The sequence below is a fragment of the Aureococcus anophagefferens genome (assembly GCF_000186865.1).
Source record: "Aureococcus anophagefferens unplaced genomic scaffold AURANscaffold_13, whole genome shotgun sequence".
NCBI classification, from domain to species: Eukaryota; class Pelagophyceae; order Pelagomonadales; family Pelagomonadaceae; genus Aureococcus; species Aureococcus anophagefferens.
Window position 1 is genome coordinate 56,692 of NW_008705573.1, and position 22,669 is coordinate 79,360.

Here is a 22,669-nt window from a genome sequence, read left to right on the forward strand (position 1 = left end):
TCTGCGGCCATGCGACACAGCTGCATCGCCTTCTTCTTGTCCAACTTGACGCCACTTCCACGCTCGTACGATAGCGCAAGGTGTCTCATTGCTTGCACATCTCCGAGCTCCACGGCGCGCCGGTAGATCTTCGCGGCTTTCTTATCGGATTTCACGAAGCTGTAGTGACCGCAGCGGTACGCGTCTCCCAAAAACGTAATCGCTTCCGGCACCTCGTTCTCCACATGGCGGCGAAGCTGCGCGAGTTCTTCCGCATTGGTCGTTGGGCACGGTATACGACAGAGGGGACACGCGTCGGTGCCGATCTTGTCCTGGCACGAGCAGCAGACCCTCCGGCAGCAACAGACGAGAAACACGTTGTCCGCATTCACGTCCCACTCCTCGAGACAGATCGGGCACCGCCCTCCAAACCGCGCCGACGCCGGCACCGGCTCCGGGTTCGCCTCGCGTCGCACGCGGGCCGCCTCGTGTTCCGCCGCGATGCGCGCGCGGACCTCGTCGGCGTGCGACCGCGGCGCGGGGCCGTAGAACACGTCCCGCGGCGGCGACGGCGGGGGCGTAGGTGCTTCCGCCCGCGCCGCCTCCGCGGCCTGGGCCTTCTTGCAGACCTTTCGGTGGCCCCGGTCGCGCCAGTCGATGCGTTGACAATCCGTCGAACAGTAGGCCGTCGTGCCGCACCCTTGGCACGCCTTGGCTTTGTCGGCGCCGCAGATCGTGCATATGTTGAGCGCCAGCTTTGTACGAGTTTTTCGCGCCTCGTACTCTCGCTTCTTCTTGATCAGTTCCGGGTCCATGATCTCGACGCTCCTATTCAACCACCTCGTCTATCGTCACTGGGCTCGCAAAGGCAAAATCGGAGACGACGGCGACGAGATGCGCTTTCTCGGTGACGTGGGTGGCGATGTGGCGTCGGCGACGGCCTCTTCGGAGGAGCTGCGCTGGGTCACATGGCCGCTGGCTTAGGCGTGGTATGGGGCACTAGGCCGATCCTCCCGATCGTGCTCCCGCTCCCCGCTCCACTACCCTAGCCCTTCCCTTTGATCCTCCCTCCCTTCGATTCCTCCCTGCGCCGCGGCTAAGCAAAATCGCTCAAAACCTGACGCCAGGGCTAAGCCCACCCCGAGAGCATCGCGCTCATGTCGGTCTCCATGCCCCCCTCGGCGGCGGCGGTGTCCTTGCGCCAGGCGGGCTTGGCGTACAGGAACGCCAGGCACCAGACCGCGAAGGTCGGCGCGGAGAGAACGCGGCGACGACGAGGCCGAGGCCAAGCGCGACTCGCCCGCGCGCAAGCGCAGCATCTCGGGCTCGGGCGACGACGCGGCGTGAATACTTAGGCTATACTTGCGCGTCGAGGCGCGCGAGATTCTCTATAGCTCTCTCGAGGCCCTTGGCAGCGGCGCGCTCGAACCAGCATCTGGCTTTGCCGAGGTCGACTTCCGTGCCGTCTCCGTCCCTGTAACAGATGCCAAGGTTGGTCTCTCCATCGGTATATCCTTGATCCGCCGAGAGCGCGAAGTACCGGAACGCTTCTTCAATTTTCTCTTCAGACGCAAGTAAAATCCCTGAATTGCATTGCGCGACCGCGTGGCCCCGGTCTGCGGCCGCGCGATACAGCTTCATCGCCTTCATCTTGTCCAGCTTGACGCCACTTCCATTCTCGTACAATAACCCAAGATTAATCATCGCCTCCACGTCGCCGAGCTCCACGGCGCGCTTCCAAATTTTTGCTGCTTTCTTATCGGATTTCACGAGGCCCAACCGACCTTCGCTGTACGCGTCTCCCAAACACGTAATTGCTTCAGGCACTTCGTTCTCCACATGGCGGCGAAGACGCGCGAGCTGCTCCGCATGGCTTCCTAGCGGTAAACGACAGAGAGCACACGCGTCTCCGATCTTGTCCTCACACGATCGGCAGAGCAGCCGGCAGCAACAGACGCGAAACACGCCCGGAGCATTCACGTCCCACTCCTCGAGGCAGATCGGGCACCGCGACCCGTGCCGCGCAGACAGCGGCTCGGGCTCCGGGTTCGCCTCGCGCCGCGCGCGGGCCGCCTCGTGTTCCGCCGCGATGCGCGCGCGGACCTCGTCGGCGTGCGACCGCGGCGCGGGGCCGTAGAACACGTCCCGCGGCGGCGACGGCGGGGGCGTAGGCGCCTCGGCCCGCGCCGCCTCCGCGGCCTGGATCTTCTTGCAGACCTTCCGGTGGCCCCGGTCGCGCCAGTCGATGCGTTGGCAGTCCGTCGAACAGTAGGCCGTCGTGCCGCACCCTTTGCACGCCTTCGCTTTGTCGGCGCCGCAGATCGTGCATATGTTGAGCGCCAGCTTTGTACGAGTTTTTCGCGCCTCGTACTCTCGCTTCTTCTTGATCAGTTCCGGGTCCATGATCTCTGACCGCGCGCTCCTTGCGTCGCCTCAGGCTCCTCGGCCGATCGCAAGGCAAAATCGCTCAAAACCCGACCCCAGGGTTAGCCCCACCCCTAGAGCACCACGTTCATGTCGTTCTCCATGCCCCCCTCGGCGTCGTCGTCCTCGCGCCAGGCAGGCGTCGCGTTGAAGAACGCCAGGCACCAGACCGCGAAGGTCGGCGCGGAGAGGAACGCGGCGACGCCAAGCACGACTCGCCCGCGCGCAAGCGCAGCATCTCGGGCTCGGGCGACGACGCGGCGTAAAGACTTAGGCTATACTTGCGCGTCGAGGGCCGCGAGGTTCCTTGTAGCGAGCTCACTGCCCTTGGCAGCGGCGCGCTCGAACCAGTATCTGGCTTTGCCGAGGTCGACGTCCGTGCCTTCTCCGTGCTTGTAACAACAGCCAAGGTTATTCTCTGCAACGGTATGGCCTTGATCCGCCGCGAGCACAAGGTACCGGATCGCCTCTTCAAATTTCGCCTCAGCATGAAGGAGAGCCCCGAAATTGGATTGCGCGCCCGCGTCGCCCCGGTCTGCGGCCATGCGATACAGCCGCTCCGCCTTCTTCTTGTCCAGTTTGACGCCACTTCCAGTCTGGTACGCGTACGCAAGAAATATCATCGCCCGCGCATCTCCGAGCTCCACGGCGCGCTTCCAAATTTTCGCGGCTTTCTTGTCGGATTTCACGAGGCCCAATGCACCGAAATGGTACGCACTTCCCAAACTCGTAATCGCTTCCGGCACCTCGTTCTCCACATGGCGGCGCAGACGCGCGAGCTGTTCCGCATTGGTCTTTGGGAACGGTAAACGACAGAGGGGACACGCGTCGGTGCCGAGCTTGTCCTCGCACGATTGGCAGACTAGTCGGCAGCAACAGTCGCGAAACACGCTCTTCGCATTCACGTCCCAGTCCCCGAAACAGATCGGGCACCGCGACCCGTACCGCGCAGACAGCGGCTCCCGCTCCGGGTTCGCCTCGCGCCGCACGCGGGCCGCCTCGTGCTCCGCCGCGATGCGCGCGCGGACCTCGTCGGCGTGCGACCGAGGCGCGGGTCCGTAGAACACGTCCCGCGGCGGCGACGGCGGGGGCGTCGGCGCTTCCGCCCGCGCCGACTCCGCGGCCTGTATCTTCTTGCAGACCTTGCGGTGGCCCCGGTCGCGCCAGTCGATGCGTTGACAGTCCGTCGAACAGTAGGCCGTCGTGCCGCACCCTTTGCAGGGCCGGGCATCCTTCTTCCCGCAAATCGTGCATATGTTGAGCGCCAGCTTCGTACGGGTTTTTCGCGCCTCGTACTCTCGCTTCTTCTTGATCAGTTCCGGGTCCATGATCTCTTCCCACGCTCGTCGCCGACGCTCCCTATTCACTACCTCACTCGTCAATCGTCACTCGGGCCCGCAAAGGCAAAATCGCTCAAAACCTGACGCCAGGGCTAAGCCCACCCCGAGGGCACCGCGTTCATGTCGTTCTCCATGCCCCCCTCGGCGGCGACGTCGTCCTTGCGCCAGGCGGGCTTCGCGTTGAAGAACGCCAGGCACCAGACCGCGAAGGTCGGCGCGGAGAGGAACGCGGCGACGCCAAGCACGGCTCGCCCGCGCACAAGCGCAGCATCTCGGGCTCGGGCGACGACGCGGCGTAAAGATTGTTAGGCTATACTCAGGCGTCGAGGTCCGCGAGACACTCTATAGCTGGCTCGTGGCCCTTGGCAGCGGCGCGCTCGAACCAGTATCTGGCTTTGCCGAGGTCGACTTCCGTGCCTTCTCCGTCCATGTAACAAATGCCAAGGTTGTTCTCTGCAGAGGTATAGCCTTGATCCGCCGCGAGCGCGAGGTACCGGAACGCTTCTACAAATTTGTTCTCAGAATGAAGGAAAGCCCCTATATTGTTTTGCGCGACCGCGTCGCCGCGATCTGCGGCCGTGCGATACAGCTGCTCCGCCTTCTTCTTGTCCAGCTTGACGCCACTTCCATGCTCGTACAATGTCCCAAGGTTAACCGTCGCTTCCAGGTCCCCGAGCTCCACGGCGCGCCGGTAAATCTTCGCGGCTTTCTTATCAGATTTCACGAGACCGTAGTAACCTTCGCGGTACGCGATTCCCAAATACGAAATCGCTTCCGGCACCTCGTTCTCCACATGGCGGCGAAGCTGCGCGAGCTGCTCCGCATTGTCCTTTGGGCATGGCAATCGACAGAGGGGACACGCGCCGAGGCCGATCTTATTCTCGCACGACTTGCAGACCTTTCGGCAGCAGCAGGTGCGAAACACGCCAAAAGAATTCACGTCCCAGTCCTCGAGACAGATCGGGCACCGCGACCCCCACCGCGCCGACGCCGGCGCCGGTTCCGGGTTCGCCTCGCGCCGCACGCGGGCCGCCTCGTGCTCCGCCGCGATGCGCGCGCGGACCTCGTCGGCGTGCGACCGCGGCGCGGGGCCGTAGAACACGTCCCGCGGCGGCGACGCCGGGGGCGTCGGCGCTTCGGCCCGCGCCGCCTCCGCGGCCTGGATCTTCTTGCACACCGCACGGTGGCCCCGGTCGCGCCAGTCGATGCGTTGGCAGGCCGTCGAACAGTAGGCCGTCGTGCCGCAACCTTTGCAGGGCCGGGCATCCTTCTTCCCGCAAATCGTGCATATGTTGAGCGCAAGCTTCGTACGGTTTTTTCGCGCCTCGTACTCTCGCTTCTTCTTGATCAATTCCGGGTCCATGATCTCTGACCGCGCGCCCTTGCGTCGCTCCTCAGGCTCCTCGGCCTATCGCAAAGGCAAAATCGCTCAATCTTACCCCAGGCCTAAGCCCACGCCTAGAGCGTCGTGTCGTTCTCCATGCCCCCCTCGGCGGCGGCGTCGTCCTTGCGCCAGGCGGGCTTGGCGTTCAAGAACGCCAGGCACGAGACCGCGAAGGTCGGCGCGGAGAGGAACGCGGCGACGACGACGCCAAGGCCAAGCACGACTCGCCCGCGCGCAAGCGCAACGTCTCGGGCTCGGGCGACGACGCGGCGTGAAGACTTAGGCTATACTTGCACCATCGAGGGCCGCGAGGTCCAGGTTCTCTATAGCTTTCTCGTGGCCCTTGGCAGCGGCGCGCTCGAACCAGTATCTGGCTTTGCCGAGGTCGACTTCCGTGCCTCTTCCATCGCGGTAACAGCAGCCAAGGTTATACTCTCCAGAGGTAAAACCTTGATCCGCCGCGAGCGCGAAGTACCGGACCGCTTCTTCACATTTCTCGTGAGAATGAAGGAAAGCCCCTAAACAGGTTTGCGCGAGCGCGTCGCCCCGATCTGCGGCCATGCGAAACAGCCGCTCCGCCTTCTTCTTGTCCAGCTTGACGCCCAACCCCTTCTCGTACATCTCCGCAAGATATACCATCGCGTCCACATCTCCGAGCTCCATGGCGCGCTTCCAAATTTTTGCGGCTTTCTTATCGGACTTCACGAGGCCGAAGTGACCGCGGCGGTACGCGATTCCCAAAAACGTAATCGCTTCCGGCACGTCGTTCTCCACATGGCGGCGCAGACGCGCGAGCAGCTCCGCATCGTCTTTTGGGCACGGTATGCGACAGAGGGGACACGCGCTGAAGCCGATTTTGTCCGAGCACGATCGGCAGACCGTCCGGCAGCAACAGGCGCGAAGCACGCCCGAATCATTCACGTCCCACTGCTCGAAACAGATCGGGCACCGCGACCCGAACCGCGCCGACTTCGGCTCCGGCTCCGGGTTCGCCTCGCGCAGGGCGCGTGCGGCCTCGTGCTCCGCCGCGATGCGCGCGCGGACCTCATCGGCGTGCGACCGCGGCGCGGGGCCGTAGAACACGTCCCGCGGCGGCGACGGCGGGGGCGTAGGCGCCTCGGCCCGCGCCGCCTCCGCGGCCTGGAAATTCTTGCAGACCTTCCGGTGGCCCCGGTCGCGCCAGTCGATGCGTTGACAGTCCGTCGAACAGTAGGCCGTCGTGCCGCACCCTTGGCACGCCTTGGCTTTGTCGGCGCCGCAGATCGTGCAGGTCTTGAGAGTGTCGAGTTTTTTGCCCCTCGCTCGGGCCATGCGATTCTCATACTCCAACTTCTTCTCCTGCCACGACATGACCTCGGCGGCGTGTTTGACCGGGGGGGTGTCGCCGCACGACTTTTGCGACTCGATGATCGCAAAGGCAAAACTTGAGCCGCCTCGACTCGACGAGGGGCCCCTAGGCAACGCGCGGTCTGGGCGTCTTTCGCTAAGTCCCCGGGCAGTCTCCGCCAGGTCCTCCGGCGTCTCCGGCGCGTCTCGGAAGTCGCGTCTTGGCCGCGTCTGGGGCGTCTCGGCCGCGTCTGGCGGCGTCTGGCCGGCGTCTGGGCCGGCGTCCCGCGTCTGGGCTGCGTCTCTCGCGCGTCTCTCGCGTCCCGCGGGTCTGGCTTCGGTCCCGGGGTCGTCTTTCGTGGTCGTGGGTTCGGTCCTGGGGTGGTCTCTGGCGTCTTTTTTTTCGCGTCCCGGCCGCGTCCCGCGTCTCCGGCGCGTCTCGGCCGCGTCCCGGGGCGTCTTGGCCGCGTCCTGCCGCGTCCCGGAACTCGCGTCTCCTGCGTCTCGGCCGCGTCTGCAAGACGCAACGTTGCCTAGGGGCCCCTTCGACGAGCCTCGAGCGCCCCGAAACAGCTCCTCCGCCTTCTTCTTGGCAAGTTAAAATTTAGGCTAGATAGGCGCTCCGTTTCAGCCGCGGGTCGTCCGGCGACGCGATGGACTCGTGGGCGCGCCTCCACCGCTCGAGGTCCTCGGACGTGAAGCGGAAGTCGTCGACGAAGACCTGCGTGCGCGTGGCTCTCGCGCGCGCGGCCATCGGCAAGCTCCGCGCGGCGCGGCGGAAACAGAAGCAGAAATTCACGGGCGCGGCCGAACACGACTGGCAACCCCGCTGCCGCGAACTCGCGCTCGAGCGGGCACCGCTGGGCGACGACGATCGCGCCGAAGAAGAGGCCCTCCCAGGTGCGGTAGCAGTCGAACCCCGCGCCGACGGGGGACAGGACCTGCGAAATTCGATTGTGTCCTCACGAGCCGTCCAAAAACTCTCGATGCTCGCGCGTTCGGACGCTGGCGTCGCACGAACTCGTGGCTCGCCATCGCGCGCCAGACGTCCCCGCGGTCGCCGAGGACGACGGACGCGCCGGAGGCGACGGCCTGGTCGAAGAGGTCCTCGCGCGACGCGTAGCCGTGCCGAACGAAGCGTTCGCTCGTCGTGCTCTCGCGCCGCCACGTGACGAGGCACCGCGGGATTCGGTCCGGCGCGCGGGGCACGTCTCGCGCCGCGTCGAGCTCCGCGGCGGCGAGGAGGACGTGGCGCTGCCGCCGGTGGTAGATGTCGAACGTCGCCCGGAAGTCGAGGCCGATGGGGATCCAGCGCGTCCTCGCTCTCCGTTCTTCCGAGAGCGCGGCCCGGTCGAGGTTCTGCGCGAGGACCTCCCGACCGTTCGCGTAGGCCTCGTCGACGGTGGCCGCGTCGTAGTCCGTAGGAAACGTGGCATCGCTACCGTTGACGACGACGCGCCGCGTCGTCGGCAAAGGCGCCGGCGCGGATTCCGCCGCTCTCACCGCGGCCGTGCCGCGATAGCTCGTCACGGTGTCGCTCAGGCGGCTCCCGTCGACGCGGAAGCCGTGCGAACAGCAGACGTCGAGGGCCGCGGGCGCGGCGCGCTCGAGGTTGTCGCGGAGGAGGACGTCCGCGTCATCGACGTCGACGTGGAGGCCGCGCGCGGCCGGCGGCGGAGAAGCGAGCGGATTGCGGTACAGGCCGAGGATGCGTAGACTCGGGCCGAAGGCCGGCGCTGCGGCGAGCATGTTGTCCCCGAGGAGGCACGTGTGGACGCGCGCGCCGAGGGGCGGGCAGGTCTGCAGGTAGTTGCCGCCCAGGCCGAGCATGCGGAGGTCGCGCGGCAAGGGGCCGTCGACGCGCGCCAATCTATTCCGCGTCGCGTCGAGGACGCGCAGCGTGTCCGGCAGCGGCGGCAGCGCCCCGAGGCGGTTGCCGTCGACGAGCAGCATGGCCAGCGCAGATAGCCCGTCCAACGGCGGCAACGCGACGAGGCAATTGTCGTGGAGCAGGAGCTCTGTTACGCTCGCGAGCGGGCCCAGGTCCGGGAGCTTTGCGAGCTTCGCGCCGCTCAGCTCGAGCGTCACCGCGTTCGCCCAGGAGGAGACCGGCGGCAGAACCGCGATGCGCGTGTGTCGCGCGTAGAGCGTGCGCAGCCTGGGCCAATCGCACGCGGCCGGGAGCGCCACAAGACGTGCGTTGTCGAATATGAGCATCTCCTCGACGCGGGACCAGCGGCCCGCGCTCTCCGGGAGCGCCGCGAGCGCGTTTCCGTCGAGGTGGACGACGCGCAGGTTCGTCAGGCGCCCGACGTCGTCCGGCAGCGTTTCGAGGCGGTTGCCCGACGCGACGAGGCGCTCGAGGGCCGCGAGGCCGCCGAGCGCGGCCGGGAGCGCCGCGAGCCGGTTCCGTTCGCAGTGCAGCGTCTCGAGATTCGGCGGCAGCTCGTCGGGGAGCGCCGCGAGGTCGTTGTCGCCCGCGCAGAGCACGCGGAGCGCCGCGAGCCGCGCGAGGCTCGGCAACTCCGCGAGGCCGACGCCGTTGACGTAGAGGATCCCCAGGTGCACCAGCTTGTCGAGCTCCGGCAGCCGCGGCACGGCGTTGGACCCGCGGCGGCGCCCGGGCTTCTCGGGGCCGTTCTCCAGGTCGAGCGCCCGCAGCGACGGCGGGAGTCCATCGAGGCCGCGGAGGTCGTTGTCGGCAAGGAAGAGCTTCTCGAGGGGCAGGGCGCCGAGCGACGCGGGAAGGGTCGAAAGGAGGTTGCCGCCGATTTTGAGCTCCGTCGTCGCGGCCAGGTCGGGCAGGCAGGTTAACCGGTTGTTCTCCGCGTCCAGAACCCGCAGCCGCGTGAGCGCGCCCATGCCCGCGGGAAGCCGCTCGAGGAGGTTGTCGCGGACAGACAAGACCTCGAGGCGCGTCGCCGCGCACAGCGCGTCGGGCAGCGAGACGAGGGCGTTTTTGTCCAAGAATAGTTCTTCCAACTGCGTGAGCGAACAGAGCTCCGCGGGGACGGCCGCGAGGCCGAACCCGATGAGGCGCAGCGTCGTCTGCATCGAGTCGCGCTTCCACACTTGCTTCCACGGCTCGGCGTCGCCAGACAGCGTCGAAACGTCGCCCATGGCCGCCATCGACGGCGTCGAGCGGCTATGGCATCAGCTCTCGATTGCCATGCGCTCTCAATCACTACCATGACATTGTTGGGGCAGCGTCCTTTGCTTGCTGTTCAACTTGCATGCCGCTTCACAGACACGTCGCTTTTACGCCCTTCCTCAGAGCCCGCACCAGTCGTCCTCGTCGGAGTGGGCCGTGCAGGAGGTTTTGCCGTAGTCGTCGAGGTTGTTCGTCGCGACGCAGGCGCACTCCTCGGGCGCGTCGGGCCGGCCCGCGTCGCAGTGGGGGAACTGGTACTGCCAGGTCATGGGCCCGGCGTAGCCCGTGTAGACCTCGTGGGCGTCGGGCTCGCCGCGCTCGCCGACGCCGAGGTCCGCCTTCTCGAGGAGGGAGCGCATCGCCGTCGCGCGGTCGAGGCAGTCCTGCTCGGCGCCGCCGTACCAGAGGCCGACGTGCTGGTCGAGGCCGTGGTCCCAGGCGTACCAGCCGCCGGAGGCGTTCGTCGCGAAGGTGTGGTGGCTCTCGGCGAAGAAGTTGTCGTAGGTCTCGAGCGTCCGGTTGCCGCTATAAATCTGCGGCGACGAGTTGTCGACGTAGCGGAACCTGTGCCGAAACCAACCACTGGTTTGGGTGGTCCTGACCAAACTTGAGAATTCTCTAGCTCGGTCAAATCGAAGTCGATTCGGCTGATTTTTGGACGAATCGATTGCTCTCGTCGAGTTCTCGAAGCCCAGCTGAAGAGCTCGCGTCGAAACGGTCGCATACGCTCACATTGAAGTCGGGTTGAAGATTTGGTTTCGGCACAGAGCGGAACGCGAGGCCCGGCATGGCGTCGAAGGCGATCTCCGAGTAGACGCAGGTGCTCGACGCGGCGACGCGGCTCACGGACGCGCCCGCGAGCGTCTCGAGGTGCGTGTAGAGCGTCGAGATCATGTCGCGCGGCGCGGCCTTGGCGCCCTTGGCGAGCGGGTCGTGGAACGACGCGCCGATGTTGACCACGAGAAGCTCGCCAAAACCAAACCCCCGCTCCCGCCAGAACGCCGTCTTCGCCGCGCCGTCGTAGAACGCCACCGTGTCCGGGAGGCCGTGCGCCGGCGCGCACTCCGCGGACGACCACGCGGGCCACGCGGTCTCCGCGCCCGTCGCCGCGCCGACGATTTCGTAGACGCGCCCCGCGACGGCGACGGAGACGTGGGCGACGGCGACGCCCGCGGCGTCGTAGCTCAGCCGTTTGAGGGTTGGCACGCCGCCGGCGGCGAAGCGCTCCGCGTAGGCCGTGACGTTCCGCGCGAAGAGCTGGACCTTGTTGTGCGAAAACGCGGAGAAGCGCATGTCGTCGCCGTTCAGCTCCTCGAGGTAGCCGATCCACGCGTCCGTGGCCCGCGTCTTACTCTCGCCGACCGTAAGATCCTGGAGCGTCGGAGCCGACACCCAGTGGAGCTCGAACGTGTTGTTCATGAACTCGAGCGCCGAGTAGGGCGAGCCGATCGTGCACCAGACGCGCATGTTGCCGCAGCCGAGGTCGCTGGGGCACGTCGTCTTCGGCGTGCAGAGGTACTGGGCGATCCACTCGTGCGTGCTCATGGCCGTCCCCTGCGTCGACAGGATGTTGATCGTGTACTTCTCGATGCGCCATTCGTCGCTCGAATACGACGGCATGGACGGGCCCGACGTCTCGTCGAGGCGCAGGGCGCCGCCGGCGCTCGCGGCCTGGTGGCGCGTCAGGGCGACGACGGCGGCGAGGGCCAGGGACAGGCCGAGGGACGCCATGATCCGCCGGGGATGGGCAGCCATCGCGCGCGTCGCACGCCAAAACTCCAATCAGGTCAGCAACATCGGCGGCAACGACGGCCCGGCCATCGTGCCGCGGCATGGCTCTTGGATCTGCAGCTGACTGTAGCGCTCTAAAGCCGATGCTCGAGGACGAGATCCTCGCCGCCGCGGAGGATGATTATTTCGCCATCCTCGGCCTGCCGCGCGCGACGACGACGCCGGCGGCCGTGCGCCGAGCCTACCGCTCGCGCGCCGTGCGGTGCCACCCCGACAAGTCGGCGCACGCGTCGAGCACCGCCGCGTTCCAGCGGCTCTCGGCCGCGTTCGAGGCGCTCTACGACGAGGCCTCGCAGCGCGCGTGCCTCGAGCGACCGACGACGACAGCGCCGGCGGCGCGAGCAGAAGACGAGGAGCTGGGCCGACACGCGACGCGAAAGCGGCGGCGCGAGCCGAAGACGAGGAGCTGGGCCGACGTCGAGGCGGACCTGCGGCGGCGCGAGGCCGCCGAGGCCGCGCTCCGCAGCGCCTTCGTCTCCGCGCAGCGCCGCGCCGCCGCGTCGCGCGACGCGGCGCGGCGCCTCGGCCGGCTCCGGAGCATCGCGCGGAATCTCGACGCGCGCGCCGGCGTCGCGTTCAACGCGCGCTGGGGCGTGAGCCGGACCGAGGCGGCGACGGGCTTCCCCGCGGCCGCGGCCGCGGACCGCGCGGACCGCGCGCGCCGCGACGGGTGCCCGACCTACGGCGAGCTCCGGCGCATCGCCGACGACCAGCTCGCGGCCGAGGCCGACGACGCGGGCGTCGCCTTCGCGGCGCGCGCGCCGGAGCACCAGGTCGCCGAGCTCGTCGCGTATCTCGCGGAGGCGCACGGCTGGCGCGACGACGACGACGACGACGACGACGACGACGACGACGGCGGCGACGACTTCGCGGACTTTCGGGACGACTGGTGATGTAAAAAGAATTAGGTCCCCTTGTGGATCGCGCGGTTCCCCGCGACGACGACGAAGGGCGGCGGGCTCGCGGCGGCGGCGCGGCGGTCGTCGTCGCGCGGCTCCGGCGGCGGGCTCCGCGGCGGGCTCGGCGCGGGCTTCGGCGACGGCGGCGGCGCGGCGACGCGCATGGGAGGCATGCTGGCGCCTCGCGCAAGGGCAAAACGCTTGCCGAGGCTCGTCCGCCGGGGCGGGTCCGGCAGGTCCGAGACCACATCGTCGTCGCCGCCGGTGCCCCGGGGCAGCGGCAGCGGCGGCGGCCGCCGCGGCGGCGGCTTCGTCGGTCGCAGCGACGCGTCCGCGAGAAGCCGCGACCGGTCGTCGCCGTCGACCTTCGCGAAATCGAGCAGCGCGCGCGCGGCCCGCGGCGCGTCGCCGTTCCGAAAGCAGGCCGCGAACCAGGTCGCGTGGTCGTCCGGGTCGCAGGCGAGCGTGCCCCGGAGCAGGTCCACGGCCGCGCGGTGCATCGCGAGCGCGTCGCGCCGGTCCGCCGCGTCGAGGCCCGGCGCCGCGGCGCCGAGGGCCGCGGCGTCGCGCCGGAGCGCCGCCGCCGCCGCCGCGCGGTCCGGGTCGAGGCCCGTCGTCGGGTCGAACTCGTCGCCGCGCGCGGCGACGTCGAAGGCCGTGCCGCCGTCGGCCGGCCGCGGCGCCGCGGCGGGCGCGCCGCCGGCGACGCGGCGCGCGAAGGCCCGCGCGCCGCAGACCCGGAGCACCTCGGCCGCCAGAACCCGCGCGTCGGCGTCGTCGTTGAGCCACTCGCGGGTCCGGGGCAGGAGCCGCGCGAGCGCGTCCGCGAGGCCGCGCGGGTCGCCCGCCGGCGCCGACAGCGACAGCGCCTTGAGCGCGACGTCCGCCGCGGCCGCGAGCGCCGCCGCGGCGTCGCCCGGCGAGGCGACGCCCCAGCTCGCGGCGAGCGCGTCGAGGCGCCGGAGCCCGTCGACGCGGACGCAGGCCTCCTCTGGCGACGCCGGCGCGCGGTCGAGCGCCGCGCCGAGCACCGCCGCGCACGCGGCCGCGGCCGCGGCGCGCGCGGCCGGCGGCGTGTCGTTGACCGCCGCGTCCGCCGCGCGCTCGACCCGGTCGACGCCGCCGCCGGCCTCGATGGCCCCCGCGAGCTGCCGCGCGGCCGCGGCCGCGCGGCGCTCCCGGAGGTCGTCGAGCGCGGCCGCCGCGCGCTCGCCCGCGTCCGCGACGTCGTCGTCGAGGGCCCCGCGCCGGAGCGCGTCGCCCAGGAGCGCCGCCCAGTCCACGAGCGGGTCGAGCACCGCGGGGCCGGGCGCGTCGGCGAGGCTCGCGTCGAGCGCGAGCGCGCGCAGCCGCGGCGTCGCCTCGAGCGCGACGGCGTCGCGCGCCGCGGCGTCGCCGTGGTCCAGCGCGCGGCGGCACGCCTCGCGGCAGGCGCGCGCGTCGGCGCCGGCGAAGGCCCGCGACAGCGCGACGCGCCAGGCCTCGCGCAGCGCCTCGCCTCGATCTTGCGCGCCGCGCCGCCGCGGGGCATGCGCGCGGCGGAGTCGCCGAGCGCCGCCGCGGCGCCGGCGGCGGCCGCCGCGCGGTCCGCGGCGACGGCGAGGGCCTCGGCGTCGTCGACGCAGTCCGGCTCCGCCGGCGCCGCGGCCGCGGTGTCGTCCGGCGCGGCGGCGGCGGCGGTCCCTTTTTTCGCGTCGTCGACGAGCCGGCGCCACGCGCGCGCGGCGGCCGCGTCCGGCGCGCGGAAGACGTGGCGCGCGCCGCCGCGGCGCACGAGCACGACGTGGCACGCCGACTCGCCGACGACGGCCCGCGTGAGCTCGCGCAGCGGCACGACGCCGCGCGCGTCGTCGCCCGCCCACCGCACGCCGTCGGTGCCCACGTAGCAGGACACGGGCAGGTGCCGCGCCGTGCTCCGCGTGAGCGCGAAGCGCCGCACGTCCGCGTCCTTGGCCAGCGGGTTCTGGACGAGCTCGAGCCGCGTCGCCTCGCTGTAGTGCGACGACGCGTCGCCGCGGTCCGGCGGCGGCGCCGCCGCGGGCCGCCGGCAGCCGAAGACGAGCGCCTTGTCGACGTCGCCGGCGAGGCGCCAGCGGCTGAGCACGTCCGCGGCGCGCTCCACGGGCGCCACGGCCTCGAGGACGTCGAGCGCGCCGCGCCGCGCCTCGAAGAGCGGGAACGGCACCGCCGCCGGGAGCCGGAGCTCCGCGGCGGCGGCCGCCGCGAGGTCCGCGGCGGACGTCGCCGCGGCGACGTCGACGGCGACGAAGGACCCGTCGAGGAAGAAGACGCGGCACAGATCCTCGCGCCCCGCGACGACGGACCCGGCCGCGGCCTCGGCGTCGCCGCCGCGGTCGCCGTCGCCCTCGGCCGCGAGCGACCGGAGGAAGAGCCGCTCCTGGTGCGACGACCAGCAGTCGTCGCAGACGCGCTCCTCGCGCCCCGCGGGCCCGCCGTCCATGGCCAGCGCGCTCAGCGACATGGAGTTGCGCGAGCAGCCGCCGCAGTAGAGGCCGCCGCAGCGCCGGCAGTGGTGCCGCCGCCGCGCGAAGCTGAACTCGCGCTCGCAGCCGAAGCAGTGGCTCGACGTGTCGTCGCGCACCCAGAGCTCGTCGCGCGACGTCTGGACGCTCGCATCGTCGTCGGTCGTCATTTATGGTAGAGAATGAGGGCCTGTTCCAGTGTCGAGAGCGGCCGACGCGTCAAGTGCTCACTGCAGCTTCGCCCCGGCAAACAAGACTTGGGCTCTCAGAGAGCAAAACCCGCCTTGGACGGCGTCGTGCGCCGCGCATTCGTGGTCTACGGGGCGGCCGCTGTTGTCGCCACCGGCGGACAACCTTAGACGTCCTCTGACAGCTTTTGGGCGCTCGTGGAGCCGGTGAACGCGACGCGCGCGGTCGACTTTTCGGCTCCAAAGCGTCGATCGGTGATCGCATCGGTTCTTGCGGCCCGCGATCGCGTTCCCGTTCGACCACGAGCTGCGGGGGCCCGCGTAGTATATGCACGCGGCGGTCCAGGGCCTTTGCGCGCGTCGAATTGCTCGGCGCACGATGTTTTGGTCGCGAGCGGCTCGTCGGCCGTAAACGCGGAAGTGCTCGGCGCGGTGCGCTGGAGTGCGTTCGACGAAATCGCGTGGCTTTCGGTGGCGGCGTCCGTCGAGCGCATATGGGAGCGGCGTCCATGCACTTGGTTTGCTCTCTCGGGCCCGACAGCGGTCGCATTCACGCCTCCCGCGTCTTGCAGCTGGACCCGTCTTCGACGGACTCCTACGAGCGACTCGCCATCACCCGACGCGCGCGCGAGCCACCACGCGCAGCGTTCGGGTATAGGCTACAATTAGACGTACCGGCGGCCCCGGGGGGCGCCAGTATCGCTGAGAACGACTGGCGGCCGGATGAGGCCGAATCAGCCGATTTGGTGCTCTCGCAGCACTAGAGAGCCTCAGAGCCGCCTTTTTGGAGCTCTCACAGCCTCTATGGCATGGATTCCAGCCGTTCTTCTTCCGACACGCTCCGGATATGTTGCGGCAATAAGCGCGAGCAAAGTTCCGCCGTCGAAAGCGGTCGCACGGGTCCAGAAATCGGTGCAAAGGGGTCGATTTGCACCAAATAGCCCTTTGATCACGTATTTTGCGCAACTTCGGGCAGCGTGGGTGCCGTAGAGGCAACGAGCGCGGCCCATGGGAGTCCCATCGTCGCGCCGAACACGTGACCGCGCGTCTCGAGGGTCAGTCGACGTTTTTTCAGCGTTCGAGCGCGTGTCGGCGTTTCGGCGCAGACCCTCGGCGTCGCATTCGCGGGCGAGATCGAAAAAATTGAGTGGCTTTGGCGGTTCGCCGGGTTCGTGGGGTGCCTCGGCGCGATCCCTGAGCTCGGCGCTTTTGGTGGCAGCGCCGCAGCGGTCCTCGACCACCTTTCGGGGCCCTGCGCGCCGCCGACCGAAAACACCAACGAACGGGACGCCGCCGACGTTCCGGACGTCGCGAGCTATTTCGCTGCGTAGCCACACATATGCACGAGGGCCGTGCGCAGCAGCGCCGCCGGAGACGCCTCTGCGCGCGAGAACGCGACGCGCCGGCGCCGAGAGCGCCTCGGCTCTGAGACGGCCGGCCGAGGTCTTAGATGCCGCTCCCCACCCGGGCGAAGCTGCAGTGTGCTGTGCATCTTGAAGCTCGACGCGATGGGGCGCGCGTTTTCAGCACGCTGAGCACAGCTTCCAACCGTCTCGCAGCGTTCATTCGTCTTGCATCTAGCAGCGTTCGATCGCCTTAGCGCGACGGCGAGCGCTGCGCTCGTTTAGCAGCGCTCAGCACAGCTAACGATCGTCTTCACCGCTGCGCTCGCGTCTCAGCGGCGATTCGCGCTCGTGTCTCGCCGCATGCGGCGGCGGGCCTTCCGGTTGCTCATGCGCTGCGCCGCGCTGCACGCGCTGCGCCCGCTGCGCCGGAGCGCGCCGCGCCGCGCCTACGCGCGGTCCGCGGTGCGCATGATGCCCGAGGGCCCGGAGTGCCACACGCTGAGCCGCGCGATGGACGCGCGGCTCGGCGGCGGCCGCTACGCCGTCGCGGCCGTCGACGTCGTCTCGGGCCGCTACGCGGAGCGGCCGCCCGAGGGCCTCGCCGAGCTCCGCGACCGCCTGCCGCTCGCGCTGGAGCGCGTCCGATGCAAGGGCAAGTTCATCTACTTCGAGCTCGCCGGCGGCGCGTCGCTCTGGTCGACGCTCGGCATGTCCGGCGGCTGGACGCTGCGCGCGGGCCACCCGCACGCGCGCCTCGCGCTGCGGCTCGCGTCGGACGACGACGAGGTGCGGCTGTGGTACCACGACCTGCGCAACTTCGGCACGTTCAAAGCCTGCTTCGACGCGGGCCTCTTACGGGACAAGCTCGAGTCGCTCGGCCTGTCGTGGCTCGAGGACGGCGACGAGGCCGGCTTCGAGCAGGGCAGGACAAGAGAGCGAAATTCCAAACTTCAAAGCCTCATATCTCGGCCGTTTTCCACTCGTTTTAGCTGATTTTTGGACGAGCGATCATCTCTTGGAACGGTCTCGAAGCGTGGATGCTTTTTCCGGGACGCGCGCGCGCGGAACACTCACGTTGAAGCGACGTTGAATCTCTCTTGTCCTGCCCAGGCTTCGAGGACCGGTTCCGCGGCGTCTTCGCGGCCGCGGCCGCGCGGAGCCCCGAGAAGAAGCTGGCGGTCTTCCTCATGGATCAAAAGCAGACGGCGGGCATCGGCAACTACCTGCTCTCCGAGATCCTCTACGCGACGCGCACGTGGCCCTTCGCGGCCCTGGGAGACGTCGGCGAGGACCGCGTCCGCGCCATCTGCGGCGAAGCGCTGCGGCTCATCCGCGCGTCGCGCGACGCGCAGCTCGTCGCCTACGGCACGCCCGACCCGCGGCCGAAGCTGCGGGACCTCGCGCCGCTGGGCTTCTCGCTCGAGGTCTACGGCGCGTCCGTCGCCGGCGACGGCCGCGCGGTGCGGCGCGACGCGGGCCCGCACGGGAGGACGCTGCACTGGGTCGAGGAGGCGCAGACGGGCGCCATGCCCGACAGCGACGAGGCCGCGGCCGCCGCGGCCGCGCGCGCGAGCCGCGACGCGGCCCCGTCGATGGCGTGGACCGCGAAGCGGCTCCAGGCCGCCTGCCGCGAGCGCGGGCTCCGCGTCTCCGGCGCGAAGGCCGAGCTGCTGCGCCGGCTGACGAGCGGGTCTTAACGGAGTACGTCTGCTTGCACCGGTCCGCCAAATTGACGCCAAGGTGACGCCAAGCTTGCCTCAGCCTGAAATCGGCGACCGGCTGGGCTCGCTTGCTCAACGCATCGCGCGCGCGCACTGCTGCGGCCGCGCCGCAGCGCCACCGCTCTCGCGCGTCCGCGGCGTCCGCGCGCGTCGCCACTTCGAGCCCCCAAGCACCTATTAATCAGTCGCTACGCGAGAGCGCGCGCGGGATGCGTTCTGCAGCCCGCGCATGCTCGCCCTCCATGGCGCGGTGACTTTCATACGGAATGCGAGAGTAAAGGCCGGCTCGCCCGGCCTGGGGCGGAATTAGCGCGTCGTGCGCCACTTCGGCGGGCGCCGGGAGGCGACTCCCGCGCGGCCGCCGAGCGAGGCACGGCTCTCCGGAACGCTGTGCGCGACGTGTTGACACCGCATTTCACATCCCCATCCTCACGTAGGCGCGCACCGCCGAAGGTCGCCACGCACCGCGGCGGGCCGACGACGCGCGGCGGCGCGAACGCCGCCCGCGGAACCTCCCCGAGGGTCGCTTCGCGCCGCGGATCGTCCGACGGGGTGAGTTACGTAAAGCCTCACACCTCCGCGTCCTCGACGCCGTCGTCCTTGAAGAGGGACGTGGACATCGCCTCTTCGTGCTCCTTGTCCGCGGATTCGCCGGCGTTGTCCTGGAGACCCTGGCGCCTCTTGAGCGAGTTGGAGATGACGAGGGGCTTGTTCTTCGCGTGGTGGAAGTCGTGCTGGTCCTGAAAGAGGTCGAGGGACTTGTCGCCGAGGAAGTTGTGGGCGACCATCTCGCCGAAGAGGGCCGCGACGCCCATGTAGACGATGAACTGGGAGATGATGGCGAGCAGATAGTAGATGTCGAAGGAGCCGATCTCGCCCGCGGCCTTGACTTGGATCTTGACGCCGTAGGAGTACTCCTCGACGGTGCGGAAGCTGTAGGCCGTGTTGTCCGCGTTGGGCTCGAAGTTCGTGTAGTCCGTGGACGCGCCGAGGCCGCTCCAGCCCAGCGGGATCTTCTGGACGGACGCCTTGCACTTGATCTCCTTGCCGTTGTTCTTGTACTTGTTGCTGTAGGAGATGAGGAGCTCGATGGTCAGGCCCGTCATGCGGTAGGTGGGCGAGCCGACGCTCTCGGCGACGGCGCCGGCCGAATTCAGGGCGTCCAGGCTGTCGATGCCCGCGGCGTTGAGCAGCTCCGTGAGCGTGAACCGGAGCGACTCGCCCTCGTCGAAGCTCTTGATCTTGTCGTTCTTGTGGTTCTGCAGGACGCCCTCCGGGTTGTTGCCCTGGACGTCGCGGCCCACGGCGTCGTAGCCGTGGTCGACGTAGATGACGATGTCGTCCACGAACGGCACGAAGAAGTTGCCGTACTCCATGGTCGCGTTGCGGCAGCCCAGGACGTCGTCCTTGCAGTCCTCGTAGATGCCCCGCGTGTCCTGCGTGTAGGTCTGGATGTAGAAGCCGCCATCCTCGAGCTTGCGCATGACCTCGCCGTAGGTGAACTCGCGGCACCGGTTGTTGTTGTAGACCCACGTCGAGTCGTAGACGAAGTCGTACTGGGGCAGCCCGTCGCACATGCCGTCGGGCACGGCGTTGGACGACGAGTAGCCCGTCGCGTAGATGTTCGTGTACCCGAAGGGCACCTCGAACTTGAAGTAGACGAACTGCCAGAAGAGGGAGTAGATGAGGTAGCCGACGACGAAGAGCTTGATGACCCAGGCCGTGGTCACGACGTAGGGATCGTCGACGATCTGGTACTTGAGCGACTTGTGCGTCAGCACCGACGTCCGCAGCTTCTTCCATATCCACGACGCCATCTTGTTCGGGCCTGGCGGCGCTTGGCTTCCTCCCGATCGGGCTGCCCAGCGTGGGATCGACGATTGCGTGGATCAACCAAAATTTGCTGCACGGGCGACCTCATCGACGACTTCAACAATTGGGAGGGCGGTTTTTAGAAAGATCAGGCCCCGGAGACGTCGTGTCGGCAAGGAGGGGTGGCTCCAGCGTCGAACGGTGCGCCCGACGAGTGGGCCTTGGTGAGAAACCGCCTCTGGCAAGCCTGGAACGGCGTTTTGGCTAGGGGCGGACAGTGAAGCCGGGCGCTTCGGGGCCGCTTCGGCTGGGTCCGGTTCCCTGGATGGGTCGGGAGCAGTGCGCCGAGATGTTGGGTTAGTGCAAGGACGTAATTTGGGTATGTTGCGTGAGGCCCGGCCTCACGCGTCTCCGCCGAGTTTCGTGGCTGCACTAACTCAGGAACCCCCCGCACCGCGAATGCATGGTGCCGACAGCACTGGTGGCGGCCCTCGACAAAGCGCTTCGGGACGTCGCGGGCCGACGCCAGGCGCCTCCCGGCGGCGCGGAATCACGTCGCCGCGCGTTCGGAACCGTTCCTGCGTGCCCTGCGGCGCTGCTCTGAGCCGCAGAGCCTTCGGCGCTGCTCGTGCGCGCCTGGAGCGCCCGCTCTGGTGAGGCTTCGGTGAGGCACCGGAACTAGATCGCTTCGCTGGGCGCTGCTGGGCGTCGCGCCGACGTGTCGAGTGTTCAGTGCACTCCCAGGTCGACCTACGAGGCGCGGGAACACGCGCTACGCCTACCGCTCGTGGCGTCTGCGCTGGCACAGGCGCGAGACGGGATTGGCGTTTCTCGCCTGGAAACGAGGCGATGGGCCACAACGCGTCCTCGCGGGCTACAGGCGTCGGACGGCTGCGCGATGGGTTCCGACGACATGTATATCGACTCGAGTGCGCCCACGCCAGCCCAAAGTCGCCGGAGCGCCTCGTACACGCGACCGCGTTTTGCCCGCGCGGGAGGAAAATCGAGACTTTGCGAGGTCGTAGCTCCGCGAGATCGACGTCGATTTACGCGAACCCAGGCTCTCTAAGTATCAGTTAGAAGTCGGCTATCCATCGCAAGTGACCGCAAGGTCGAACTCGACGGTCCACCGCCGGTCGACTTTCACTGTCCGCCCCTATTTTGGCCTTGGGTTCGCCCTTTGGTTCGCCTCAAATCGGGAGCAAAGTGCGTCTCGAATTTCCTCCTCCGGCTCGAGGCGGAGCGCTCGTCCGAGCCCCTCGCCCGAGTCGCCCGAGTCCTCGGTCCACAGCCTCGCGACGTCGACGCCCGACGCCGCCTTCGCCTCCGGACGGCGACTCGCCCCGCGACCCCTGAGCCCCCCACGTCGGTTGGAAAAGGTTACTTCAAAACGACCACCACAGAGCAACGATGCCTCGCTTCCCCGCCCAGGGGCGGGCGCGCGCGGACCTCGCCATCGCCCTGTCGGACTCGAGCGACGACGAGTACGCCATCGAGTCGCCCGGCGCGTCGGTCGCGAGCCAGTCGCCGACGACGTTCAAGACGGTCGAGTCGCGCGCGCCGCCGTCGACGGCGTCGTCGCCCGCGACGGCCAAGTCCACGGGCCGGCGGCTCAAGCAGCGGACGCCGCGGTCCGTGTCCTTCCGCGAGGACATGCGCTACGTCGCGGACCACAGCGGCTCCGGCGGCCCGGACCTGCGCGAGGCGACGTGCAAGGTCCGCGCGCTTGGCCACGGCTCCTTCGGGTCCGTCTGGCTCGCCTTCCACGGGCCGACGCAGCGCGTCGTCGCCGTCAAGGAGGTCTCCGTCGACGCGCGCGCGAAGCGCAAGCGCGCGGTCAGCGAGGTCGCGCGGAACGCGAGCCAGGCCGCGGGCCTCCGGTGCCGCGCGGGCGCGTCGGACCACGTGCTCCGCTTCTACGGCTCCTACGTCGACGACGCCGCCGACGTCGTCGGCCTCGTGCTCGAGTACATGGACGGCGGGTCCCTGGACCAGTTCGCGGGCGCGCCGGAGCTCGCGCTCTTGTGCGACGACGCGTTCCGTCTGATCGCGTCGGGCGCCGCGCGGGGCCTCGCGCACCTCCACGGCCTCCGCGTCATCCACCGCGACGTCAAGCCCGCGAACGTGCTCCTGAGCTTTTCCGGCGCCGTGAAGATCGGCGACCTGGGTCTGGCGGTCCGCGAGGCCCCGCGGAAGACGTCCGTCGACGGTCTAGAAACGCCCTCGTCCCCGACGTCGTCCTCGTCCTCCGCGGCGTCGCGCCTTTTCCGGCGGCCGTCGAGCAGCGACGACTACGGCGGCGGCTCCGCGAGCTCCCTGGGCACGGAGGGCACGCTCGCCTACTTCTCGCCGGAGCGCGCGCGGGGCCCCGGCGATTACGGGTTGAAGAGCGACGTCTTCGCGCTCGGCGTGACGCTCTTCGCCGTGCGCCGGGGCGCGCTGCCCTGGGCGGCCCACGCGGACCTCTTCTCCCACAGCGCCGCCGTCGCCGCGGAGCCGCCCCCGGCGCTGCCCGCGGGCGACGCGGCGCGCGACCTCGTCGCGGCGATGATGCGACGCGACGAGGCGGCGCGGCCCGCGGCCGCGACGCTCCTGCGCGACGCGCCCTTCCTCCGCGGCGCGCGCTGGGGGCCCTTCTGGGAGCGCGCGCTCCGCGTGCGGCGGCCCGACGGCCTCGACGAGCTCGAGGCCATCGCGACGGCCGTGGGCGCGCGATTGGTGAACGCGGAGCGCGCGGACGCGCGCCGCCGCGCGCGCGGCGGAGCGCCCGGCGACGCCCACGGGCCCGAGCTCCCCCCGCTCCGCCGCGACGCCCCTGACGCCGC

General features: G+C 69.2%; 5 protein-coding genes across 5 annotated transcripts; 2 read left to right on the top strand and 3 right to left on the bottom strand.

The window, feature by feature from the left end:
• Positions 1-1,314: 1,314 nt before the first annotated feature.
• On the bottom strand, positions 1,315-6,495 carry AURANDRAFT_71857 (hypothetical protein; the record flags this gene model as incomplete). The annotated part of the gene is made up of 5 exons (XM_009040147.1): positions 1,315-1,768; positions 1,907-2,343; positions 2,685-3,616; positions 4,083-4,991; positions 5,424-6,495. The coding sequence occupies 5 exons, from the start codon at positions 6,475-6,477 to the stop codon at positions 1,336-1,338; spliced, it is 3,765 nt and encodes a 1,254-aa protein (XP_009038395.1).
• A 2,067-nt stretch (positions 6,496-8,562) lies between these two features.
• AURANDRAFT_13629 (hypothetical protein) lies at positions 8,563-8,973 on the bottom strand (the record flags this gene model as incomplete). Its single annotated transcript, XM_009040146.1, has 1 exon — positions 8,563-8,973. A coding segment is annotated over one exon (411 nt), but the record flags the coding sequence as incomplete, so codon positions are not given.
• Positions 8,974-12,299: 3,326 nt separating this feature from the next.
• Positions 12,300-14,947, bottom strand: AURANDRAFT_65069 (hypothetical protein; the record flags this gene model as incomplete). Its single annotated transcript, XM_009040145.1, has 2 exons — positions 12,300-13,775; positions 13,892-14,947. The coding sequence occupies 2 exons, from the start codon at positions 14,945-14,947 to the stop codon at positions 12,300-12,302; spliced, it is 2,532 nt and encodes an 843-aa protein (XP_009038393.1).
• A 1,724-nt stretch (positions 14,948-16,671) lies between these two features.
• AURANDRAFT_65070 (hypothetical protein) lies at positions 16,672-18,008 on the top strand (the record flags this gene model as incomplete). The annotated part of the gene is made up of 2 exons (XM_009039896.1): positions 16,672-17,293; positions 17,422-18,008. 2 exons carry the CDS (start codon positions 16,672-16,674, stop codon positions 18,006-18,008), a joined length of 1,209 nt encoding a protein of 402 aa, XP_009038144.1.
• Positions 18,009-21,497: 3,489 nt separating this feature from the next.
• Positions 21,498-22,019, top strand: AURANDRAFT_28326 (hypothetical protein; the record flags this gene model as incomplete). The annotated part of the gene is made up of 1 exon (XM_009039897.1): positions 21,498-22,019. A coding segment is annotated over one exon (522 nt), but the record flags the coding sequence as incomplete, so codon positions are not given.
• Positions 22,020-22,669: the final 650 nt, after the last annotated feature.